Here is a 12,304-nt window from a genome sequence, read left to right on the forward strand (position 1 = left end):
TACCTAACAAGGAGAGGTCCCCAAGGGTGGGATTGACTTTTTGAAACCATCTACATGGTGATGGAGGTTAGGGTCCTAGGTATCAAAGTATCAAGCCATTCATGAAGTAGGCCCTTGTTTGAGTGTAGTTATTGAAAAAAATTTCAGGATTTTGGATCATGCTCGACAGCCTTAATTAAAATAGGACCATGCAGAGTGGTGGTGTAGCGCAGTTAATGGTTAAGATATGTTCCTGATGTGCAGAAGATCCTTGGTTTGAATCATACAAGGAGCTACATTTTTTATTTTTCGAAATAACTTTGATCATTCTTTTTATTCCATTTTTTAAGATTTTCTAATTTTTCATGTGCTCTCATTTCTTGATCCTATCATTCTTTTTTCATTAGGAGTCTCTATCCAAGTCATTTTAATCAATTTTATTTCTCTCCCATAACATTCAAACATTTGAAAATACTAATCTATCACTTAAAAACATAAGATAGTCTACACTGCTGCAAAAAATTCAAAACCCTCAAGGACCGCGTTCAGCGACACCAGGGGCTAATATGTGCATACTGTGGAGTTGAAATGCTACTGAATCATTCGTCTTGGTCACTGTCGACCAGGAGGGCTGTCTATGCACCCTGTTTTGACTCTGTAGATAGTAGCTGTGCTGAGTGCATTGCTCACCCATGATCGTGTTGTATACATATGTTTAAGGAGTTGAGCATTCTGACTACTGCTTCACAGTATACTTATTCTCTCATGGCATTTCTTGTAAATAATCCACTACAGTTCAAGAAGAACAATGATGTATACAATTAAAATACAGAAGGAAAAATGACAGTCATTACTCCACAATAAGGTTATCTGACAGACAGCAAAGCAAAATTTGAATGTAACTGTATGCACAAATTAATTCACGATGTGAATGTAAAATGACTCATTCCAGAACATTATGATCTATCGTGCAAACTGATTCATGGAACATGTAACTACCTAACTAACTGATTAAAGTCATTTTGATAAAGAGTTAAAAATGAAAATTTTCGTAGCACATGATGAGATTCAAACAACATTCTGCACGCCAGTGAATTACCTTAACCACTATGCTATGGCTCCACTCTTGGTAACACCTTTAATTTTAAGGCTTTAGAGCAAGTGAAATTGAGAAACATTTTTTCATCAATCATTCACAAATGATGGCACACTTTGGCGAATAGCTCAAAGATGTGATACCTGGGACCCTAAACTACATCACCGTATAGATGGCTTCAAAAATTCAGTCCCACCCCTAGGGACCTCTCCTTGTAAGTACAATATTGCAGGGCCTATGTTATTCTGATTATGATGCAAAGTTCCTTTATGCGTGCATGCTTGTCCAAACGAAAAGGCACTGCAGCGACTACAGCTGTTATGAAATATGTTAAATGTATTTGCAATTGCGAATAATGACAACCATCAGCTGTAGAATGGAATGTTGACATTGAAAATTTGTGCTGGCCCAGGACCCAAACCTGGATTTCCCACTTATAACGAGTAGTCAGCTTACCATTTGGCTCTCGATGCATGACTCGTGGCCAAGCCCAAATTTCCACATGTCATCAACCATAGACCTGGATTCATACATCCGTTATGTATATTCTCGTACAGGTCAGACATTGCACTTAAAGTCACCTGCCCGGTATTGGCAAAGAAATATCTCTCTGTCGATACTGGGCAAGTGACTTTCAAGTGCAGTGTGTGACCTATATGGGAATATACATAATGGCTGTACGAGTCCAGGTCATAGACGCATGGTTAATACGAATGAAATCAGTGTTGCTATCATAAAATAATGTCAAACAAATACACTGACATAAAACGTGGCACACATTGTATGTCAACCTGCCCTCACTACTGACAACCTTCCACCACACACTGGCCCTTGGCACCAACTGTCATATGTCGACTGAGGTACCATCTTAACATAGTGGCTTGTGATGTCATTCTTAAGGGTATTGAATGAGACATGTAATAATGGCAGCATAAATTAAAAGTCTATTTATGTTTTTATATTGTTACTATGAGCTGCAGGTCACTTTACAGTGTAACTCAGTGCACAATAAAAGAAATAGGATACCCTCGCAGAAACCTTGTACTGTATTCATGCAAATCATGTTGATAAATTGCTTGAACCGAGATGAAATGAGGGTAAAAGTGTCCCCCCCAAACTTTGTTTAATTTCTGTGTTACTGCTATGTTTATGAAATGATTAAATTTGATCTGGAGAGTATACATCCCGAATTGGATTTTGATAAAGGAAAATGTTTGAAAAGTAATCAATATTTTCTTACTGATGTTTTAATTAATTCATAGTCATTAAAGTGTGCTCATAATAAGAAACTAGGTTGCCTGTCTGAATCAAGATATTTTGACCTCTTACTTTAATTACGATTGCTAAACTGTTTCAAAAGTGATTCTAAGAAATATCAAATACGAGTGGCTCAGAGCTTCAGAAGCTATTCCCCTATGAAGCTTACCATCTCACTGTGAATAAAAGATAGTACTCACTGGATAAATGTTGCTGATGTTTGGCTCAATTTCTAAGTAAGTAAGTAAGTAAATAAATAAATAAATAAAGAATAATATCATAGTAACTTGTAAGTATACGTCAAATTATTGTTATATAAGGAGACAGCCATTTCAAGCAATTTTATATTTTGGTCTGAAGGGTAACTTAAGATATGTAACAATCTATTTTCAATATCTGAATATTTAGGTTACAGCAATAGAGAAACCTCCATTGGAACAAAATGATTCAATGCTTGCTATACACCTTTGAAAGAGTGATGAAATCAAAACACAATGCTCTGTTCCAGTACACAAGAAGTTTAACAACTAACTAGTCAGCACACAGTCTTAGTGACTTTTCAAAATAGTCAGGGATGCCAGTCTCCTACATTTTCTGGAACACGGTCACATCGTAAATAAGGAGGGTGAGACATTCAGACACAGCAATAGAGAACTCACAACACTGCACACTTTCAAAACAGCTCTTATTAAGTCTGGCACTTTTTACACAGCCTGTGATACAATTCTGTTGAATTCTTCACTCTTTATCAACCTAAGATCGAATGCAAACATTATGTCAACAGTCAGTTGACTGCTTCAGATTTTTGATGTGGCATAACAACATAAAACTATTTGAAATTACAGTAATTGGCCTTGTGAGAAATACATTCCATGAGATAATTCCACCAAGCCTGATATGAGACCACTCTACTTATATTTTGATATCTTGTAAAAAAGCCTTCTCCAGGTAGGAGATCGAAATACTTTGATGCAGGTAATTTGTTTCACCTAAAAGATTGTATTCAAACTAATATTTATTAATTAAAAGTATCTATTAAAATAGATCAATAAATTTCGTAACACACTGCTCTGATTTGTGTTCCCCCAACCTTACACAATCATTTGAGACACGGATCAGAAACAATCTGTTTTTATGTATTGGCACTTTTTTAACAATGTTTTTCACCCTTCTATCTCTTATTAAACCAGTTTAAAGAACTTATTATAAATATGATTTGGATACAAATAGAATGGTAACCTGTGGAGGGCCCTCCCATTTTTATAATGCACCGAGTCTTGCATAAAATCAGTCTTCAGTGTAATTTGAAATTTTATAGAAGATAATTTTATTTAAAAAGACATGTTGTAATTATGATGTAAAGCTTGGATCATGCCATAAAAATGACATTACAAGCCATCACTACATAAGAGGCAGTGTCACTGAAGGTGAAAAGTAACACGTGGCAACTGACCTGAAAGCATCAGGGGAGGCTGACACATGCTATACAGTGGGACTGTATTTTTTTTAATTATTGCATAGTGCCAACACTGATGGCAGTCACATTAGTGTGAGTCAGGCAAATGTTTTTGTCTGTGTTGGACGTTAACATTATAAACCAGCATTTTGTAAAGCTTGTCTTTATTATTCAAACCACAATATCACCTCAAAAATAATGGACAAAACTATGAAAAACAAAGTTATTTATATCCATGGAAGTTTGGATTTGGGCATTTACTAATGAGGTCTCGGTTGCAGGCTACAACACATATTTCTCTCTTATTTCTAATAGAAAATCCAGGATGGAATGTAACAATATTATGAGAAGGATAGTTGCTACTCTCTGTATAGCGGAGATGCTGAGTCGCAGATAGGCATAACAAAAGGACTGTCAGAAAGTGAGCTTCCAGACAACTAGACTTTTGTCAGAAATAGAAAACACACACGCAAGCATGCACACGTATCTCACACACATATGACCACAGTCTCTGGCTTCAGTAGCCAGACTGTTGTCAGGTGTGTGCGAGGTGCGTGCGTGCCTGACAAAGGCCTTGTTGGCCAACAGCTCACTTCCTGACAGTCTTTTTTGTTATGCCTATCTGCGACTCAGCATTTCTGCTATATGGAGAGTAGCAAGTATCCTTTTCATGATATTGTTACATTCTCTCTTATTTCTGTGTGTTGCTGTTGTGGTGTTCAGTCCAGAGGCTGGTTTGATGCAGCTCTCCATGCTACTCTATCCGGTGCAAGCTTCTTCATCTCCCAGTACCTACTGGAACCTACATCCTTCTGAATCTGTTAGTGTATTCATCTCTTGGTCTCTCTCTACAATTTTTACCCTCCACGCTGCCCTCCAATGCTAAATTTGTGATCCCTTGATGCCTCAGAACATGTCCTACCAAACGGTCCCTTCTTCTTGTCAAGTTGTCCCACAAACTCCTCTTCTCGCCAATTCTATTCAATACCTCATCATTAGTTATGTGATCTACCCATCTAATCTTCAGCATTCTTCTGTAGCACCACATTTTGAAAGCTTCTATTCTCTTCTTGTCTAAACTATTTATCGTCCATGTTTCACTTCCATACATGGCTACACTCCATACAAATACTTTCAGAAATGACTTCCTGACACTTAAAAGTATACTCGATGTTAGCAAATTTCTCTTCTCGTTTTGCTTTTGTTGATGTTCATCATATATCCTCCTTTCAAGAAACTGTCCATTCCGTTCAACTGCTCTTCCAGGTCCTTTGCTGTCTCTGACAGATAAATGTCATGGGCAAACCTCAAAGTTTTTATTTCTTCTCCATGAATTTTAATTCCTACTTCGAATGTTTCTTTTGTTTCCTTTACTGCTTGATCAATATACAGATTGAATAACATCGGGATAGGCTACAACCCTGTCTCACTCCCTTCCCAACCACTGCTTCCCTTTCATGCCCCTTGACTCTTCTAACTGGCATCTGGTTTCTGTACAAACTGTAAATAGCCTTTCGCTCCCTGTATTTTATCCCTGCCACCTTCAGTGTGATACCAAGACTAAATTATGGAAAATCAGGAGAAAACTGTCTGCTGGTTATTACAAACTGTTTGAGGTTTAATTCTTGAAGTATTTCTGGAATATGATGAGAGTTTCATCTAACTATGCATGAATGAAATCGTTGGTTTTATGTATGTACTACACAGCACTACGACTACTTTCTTTGTTCCAGTTATTACCAATATACATCACAGTAAAAGATGGATCTCATTAAGTGACTTAACATATACTTTTCAACAGTTCAAAGCAGGCAAGTGTGTTAGAAGTTTTATTTCTATTCAACTGACCCACACTATTAACACCTTTGCCAGTTTACAATTACAAAATCAACAATAATAAGAACTCACCCTCATACAACGATGCCTTTGCTGACGTACAGCATTCACTAATGATCTAATACGTGTAGAGAGTGGGTTGTCAATGTCCTGCAGGGATGTGCGATCAATATCAATCTGTGCTGCTGAATGAACACCAAACACGTTTTGGACCCATTCAACATTGACATTTAAACCAATCCACAGGAACATGTAGATACCATTTTCTGCGAAAGAACATGTTACTGTTTAAACAGAAGTACAGGAAACAAATATAGCAGATATCTAAAATACATGGGAACAGAACGACTAGCGAGTATTTACTGCAACAGAAAAATTTCAAATGTTAACCAATAAGCACTTAAAAGAACAAAAACTAAACCCAGCTTTCCAACCTTTTAGTTTCTTTCACAGTTCCAAAAGTTAGGTATGCCTCGTTAAGTACGTTATAGCAAATCTATCACCTTGTAATTTTACAATTTTTTGAATTGAATTTTCCTTTTGATATTATTTCAAAACTGTATCTGAGCCAGCTTCAATAAATTACTGCTAACAGCCAATAAATATTGTTAACAGAACCATTCTGATTCCATCAGGAAACCATTTTTATTTTTATTCTGGTATGTTGTGGGTTGATGATGAAAATGGAGAGAGAAGAGAAGAGCCAATAACAGTAGTGAGAAAGAAGGTGAAATTTGAAAATCCTAAAGAGTGCTCAATGATCAATGCTAACTGCAGACACATATAAGTTCAAGAGCTACAATTAGTATTTTCAATCTTTAAGTGTTTCTACTGACAGTACTATGAATTTCACTTACCGAAGGCAAGTATAAGCCAGCCATTTTGTCTTCTTTAATTTTAACATTCTTCTCAACGGAACTTTTGCTTCAACATTGTCTGTTCAACTCTACTACTATTACAAAAATATAGGGTCTGGAAACAATATTTCAGTGTTACCAAATCTGGTTTCTTATGGATTTAAATGGGTGATGACAACAAAGCCAATTGTTCATTGAGAACATCTAAGCTCACTCTTTGAAGACAAACATACCAAATGGGTTTCCAATGCTGTGTGTTGAAAAGCACTCTTACATAAAGTGAGGCCTTTAACACAAAGTACTGACTCCAGAGCCACCAAATAAGTCAGTGGTGCCCATAAATCACATTCAGAAATGGTGCAATATATATGAAAAACTAAAAAAATTATAGCTCAAACTAGCTTTAGTACATTTGGGGCCCACAAACTTTTCTCTGGCCTACAATTCTACATTTGACCACCAAGTAAAAATATGATAATTTCAACCTCAGCCTCTTCCTGTACAGATATATTAATTAATTTGTTTCTTGAAAGACTAGTGTTACGCACACAAGTAGACAGGTAAGAAATGTTGTAGCTTTTAATCAAGTTTCCTGAGCCCTTGCTTATCATAATGATAAAATTAATTTTAACAGAGATGCATTCTGGCATTAAAATATTTATAATTTTGCCCTCAGCTTTTGAATAAAATGTTTGTCTTGGTAGTTCTTACACAAAAATGTTGCCAACAGTATCCTTCAGTTTCTATCATGGTTTCACCATGTGCCCACAGAAGGCTCCGAGTGTGATTCCTCTACAATTGCCACTGTATCATCTACATCTAACCTTGACACCTTAATCAGACTATAAATTCAAGCAATAACAGGAAGAAGATAAAATAGATAGTAAAATTAAGATGCTGATGTGATGAACGAGGTCACATTTACATGCTAGAAACTATTATTAATTTTCTAATTATTACACACAAGTTCAAAACAGTCAAAAGCTGTCCTGCATCATCTCACATGATATTACTTTTTTATTAAATTTTGTCAAATCTATTCTTCTTCCTACATAGAAGTCTCAGGTACTGACAGAAACAGTGCTCAACTCTTTAAAGTCATTAATGGAGGCACATGGCGAGTGTACTATTAGCAGACAGTCAGCTAAGTGACTTAATATTTATCTGAACTGAATTTTGCATCTTTCTTGCTGCTGGAAAAAGTAACTATTTAACTGTGGTAGACTTGTCTGCATTTTTACAGACATTTGGTCACACCTCTTGTCCCTTCATCAAATAAGACAATACTCACCCAATAAGTAGACACCATCATCTCGGATTTTGTCAGACGAGCAGCGGATTGGTGAGGGGAAATCGTCAGAATTAACGTCAATGTCATGTAGTGGCAGCAAACGTGGATAAAAGTATACTACAGATGATGGGATGTCCATTATTGTAACAGCTTGCATCGCAAAGGATCGATCATCCAGTGTCATGTCAGACCCTGCAAATGACAACACACATGACTACCACATAAAAGATAGTTTCTTATTTTCCATGGTGCTGCAAATAATCCTTAAAATGTATTCATGCAAACTAAAATAAAAAATGTAAAATAAGGGTAAGACAACTATTTACCTATAGATGATTGGTGTGTGCCACACATAAACATGTAACAGGACACAGTTAACACCAGTTTTTGAGTTCTTGCTCTTTTTCTAGTAAGAATATATATACCCCCCGCATAAATTAACATAAAAAGTAAGTAATTACCTCCTGAGACAGCATCACTTTTGAGAACGCAGTTAATATACAGAGGCAGCAGTTTCATGCATTCAGGGAGTATAAGCTGCCCAGCAGATGAAGGGCTTGCACAGTTCTTTCTATAGCAGGCCAACATCTGTGCACATCGATTCACAAGCCCATCCTTCACAGATTTGGGCGTAGATTCCAACAAGCGAACCACAACTAGAAAATGCCAGTATAATAAAAGGTGAAGACATTTTAGATTTTACCACTGCATCACACAAAGAAAATTAAATATAGAGCTAATCTGTATAACTGTGCAATAGAAGGTTAACACTAGTTTGATCTACACACACTTAGATTACTATAGCATGTTTACTTACAGATCTTGGTAAACAATAATTTTGATTAGGTTTCAGTACTTAGGTTCTGACAAAATAATTCTCTCTCTCCATTATGTCTTCTGATACAGTCTTTTGTATTCAAATCTCTGAAGTTTCTCAATTCTTGCTTCAGACCTTAATGGTTCAATCTTTCTTTTTCATATTCATGTTTATCTTCATCTTTTCTTACATACTTGATCCAAATGCTCTACAAATACTCACGTTGTTTTAAGTTTTCTTAAATTTGTTTTGCATTGTGCCAGCTTATTTACTGTTATTTTTATGAGAAACTGTGTCACTGTCTTACACTCTAATCAAACAGTATTTCTCTGTGATTCTATGCTATTACATATGCCAAATGTGTATGTATAAACTTAATAATATGGCTTATAAACCACTTTAAAGTACCTCCTATTTCTGTTAAACCTCTGAAATACTACATTCCATTTCTGTTTATTACCATTTACCTACCAGCATAATGAATTACTGTTGAAACTGATCATGGAATTGGTCTCTGTAATTACATGAAACTAAAATAATTAAGTAATATTTTAATCTCGATTACATAACTGATAAAGGTGACAGATGACCTGAAACTTGCCATGGACAGACAAAAAGCGACTATCATTTGCTTCTTAGATTTCAGCAAAGCATTTGATACTGTCGACTTCGACATCTTACTAGCCAAACTTAGCGGTCTAAATTTGTCACCAAGTGCAGTGCAATGGTTTCGCTCATACATGACATCTCGTCAGCAACGAGTCCTGTCCGGGAATATAAAATCACAATGGCGGCAGGTAGTGTCAGGCGTTCCCCAAGGCCCAGAGGTCCCATACTCTTCTCTCTGTATGTCAATGATGTGTCATCGGTTCTGACTTATTGCAAATATCGTATGTATGCTGATGACCTTCAATTGTATCTAAGTGCGAAACCAAACAATCTTAAGAAAGCTACTGAAAACTTCAATACTGATCTCGATGCACTATCAAAATGGGCACACGACATAGGACTAAAACTAAATCCATCTAAAACCCGAGCGGTACTTGGTCACTCTAAGCTCATTAGCCCAAAACATCGGGAATCCGTACCATCTCTTATCCTAAATGGAACAAATATTAACTTCTCTCCCTCAGCAAAGAGTTTGGGAGTAATAATAGATGAAATTCTAAATTGGACAGAGCACGTAACTGCAGTGTGCAAAAAATCATCAGCATCCCTTCATCTCTCAGGAAAACTCGCGACGTCTGGAACTGGTCATGAATGCCTGCGTCCGATATATCTGTGACGTTCGACATTTTGATCACATTTCACCAGCATATGCAAAATTGTCCTGGCTGCGTGCAGACAAACACAGAGATTTCCATACACTCTGTCTCATCTACTGCCTTATCAATGTACACTGTCCCTCATGTCTCTCCTCGTCCTTAACGCAAATGTCTGAACAACATGACTGAAAAACACGTTTCTATCTTAATAAAATCCTCTCTGTTCCACTGCATCGCTCAGTCACCTTCTCCAAGTCCTTTACAGTAGCAGGAAACCGACTCTGTAATAACCTCCCTCGTTATGTTAGAGAACTTAAAAACATGTCCAGCTTCAAAATACAGTTAATGATGTATCTACTTAAGCAACAGTAATGCTTTCCTTTGTACATGAATGCACTTCACCTCATTACTTCCCCCTTTCCCCCTCCTTAAGTCTCCCTCCCTCAAAACTCGCTATACTAGTAAACATCTACTTTACACACCAAGATATTAATGTACATCTGCACAAATTTTCATTACTATTGCCAATTTTTCTCATGTTTATCATTATTATTTGATTTTTTTTACTGTTACTATTATTACTTTTATCATAATTTGTATGTATAGCACCTGTTGTAAAAATACTGCCAGTACTTACTCTATCAGGTCTTAGTCATTACTCTTTATTCATACTGTGACTAGAGTAATCTAATTTTCTTATTTAAAGTATTGTCACAATGTAACTCTGATGTGTGAAATGCTGCATGTGTGAAACACTGGTCTGATGTAAGAGAGGGCCTGACGGCCCTAATCTGATCAGGTTAAATAAATAAAAAATAAATACATTATAAATAAAGTGAACATAGCTGTGCAAGGTGTTCCAATAATATTAATAGGTCTGCAGAGCCACTTATACTATTTTACACTTCCTCCTGACAGACTGGGGAAGGTGCTTGCTATGGTCTGTTCCAGGGAACCATTGTTTACATAAGTTGTTTTTGACATAACATGAGGAATCTAAATGAAAATGCCTGAACCACAAAGAAAATACATCTCATTGTCACTGTAACATGTCAACAGTGTGTGAGAGATTCTGTTTAACTGAAAACATAGCTGGAGGAACTGGGGAAACCTAAATATTTTTGTACAGAAACAGAGCTTCTCACGGCAGGTTTACAAACCGTCTAACAGAAAACTATTAAAACAAGTACTCAAGAGCTGTATTTTGTTTTTTGAACTTTTAAGACTACGAAGCATAGCACATTACCTCTCTCTTCTTGTTATCAGCAACAAAACTCACGTAAATTACGTAAACTGATATTTCAGCATAACAATTACTAATTTCTTGCTGATTCTCCATTTTTTTCCAATGTGTCACTATTATGCATCACTATCTCTTGTGTGTTCATCCACCATAAACCCTGGACCTCATGGTAGCAGAGTTAGTGTACCTCAGCACTATAACAGATAGCCGTTCCCCAGGTACAACCATAACAGAGGATCACCAATGGAGAGGCCAGGCTCCAGGGCACTCAGACCCAGGAGCAATGACAAACTGTGGCCAAGAGCGGAGTGCCCACCCGGTGGTGGGACACGCTGCTGAGCACAATGCGCCCAATTTCAATGCTGCTTCAGAACCTGTGGCATATGGATCTTTCCCGACACCAGCTTCTCTGAATTATGTAGATGGGAGTTGTCCTTGAAACACATCAGCTGTTCCCATAATCTTACTGGCCTAAAACTCTGCTAGCCTCTCTCCCACACCCATAGCCACACTCCCACAGGAACCTAACTTCATTTATCCGGCACCCACACCACCTTTCCCACCGTATCCCCCTCCTTCCTTCTGATATCGCCTCCCGAGCCACTCTTGCACATGGCTATCACTGTTTGCTCCCTGATATCACCCACTGTCTGTGTCACATTCCTGTCCTGTTCACCAGCTCCCTCTCCCTGCTTTATTCCTTTCCTGTGCACATGCTACCTACCTAATAGCCATCAGACACCCTTTTCTGTCTTTCTTCTCTCTTCCCTTTCTCACTATACCTGAAACAACATCTCAACCCAACCCACTCAAGCTGCAGAACTGCAGGCCCAACTCTCTCTCTCTCTCTCTCTCTCTCTCTCTCTCTCTCTCTCTCTCTCTGTGTGTGTGTGTGTGTGTGTGTGTGTGTGTGTGTGTGTGTGTGTGTGTGTGTGTGGGCGCGCGCGCTTACATTTCTGTTCTACCAGTATTTATTTACTTGACATAAGGTATACCAATTACAACTCTCAACCATCAGCATTTGACTGTGTTGGGACCGTTGCCATTCACGTTGTATATTAATGAACTTGCAGACCATATTAATAATAACCTCAGACTTTTCCCAGATGATGCAGTTATCTATAATGAAGTACTGTCTGAAAATAGCACATAAATATTCTTTCAGATCTTGAAGATAGCTGTGAACTATCCCAAGAGAGAGTACTAA

General features: G+C 37.4%; 1 protein-coding gene across 3 annotated transcripts in view; it reads right to left on the reverse strand.

Moving 5' to 3' along the window:
• LOC126418549 (protein transport protein Sec24C) overlaps positions 1 to 12,304 on the reverse strand; it is a 124,004-nt gene that overhangs the window by 2,933 nt on the left and 108,767 nt on the right. For all 3 annotated transcript variants that reach the window (XM_050085373.1, XM_050085381.1, XM_050085368.1), the window contains exons 15-17: positions 8,234 to 8,428; positions 7,773 to 7,964; positions 5,697 to 5,890 (exon numbers count right to left, since the gene is read on the reverse strand). In XM_050085373.1, coding sequence (XP_049941330.1) covers positions 5,697 to 5,890; positions 7,773 to 7,964; positions 8,234 to 8,428 — 581 coding nt within the window. The remainder of the gene's footprint in view (positions 1 to 5,696; positions 5,891 to 7,772; positions 7,965 to 8,233; positions 8,429 to 12,304) is intronic.

The sequence above is a fragment of the Schistocerca serialis genome, chromosome 1 (genome assembly GCF_023864345.2).
Source record: "Schistocerca serialis cubense isolate TAMUIC-IGC-003099 chromosome 1, iqSchSeri2.2, whole genome shotgun sequence".
NCBI classification, from domain to species: Eukaryota; Metazoa; Arthropoda; class Insecta; order Orthoptera; family Acrididae; genus Schistocerca; species Schistocerca serialis.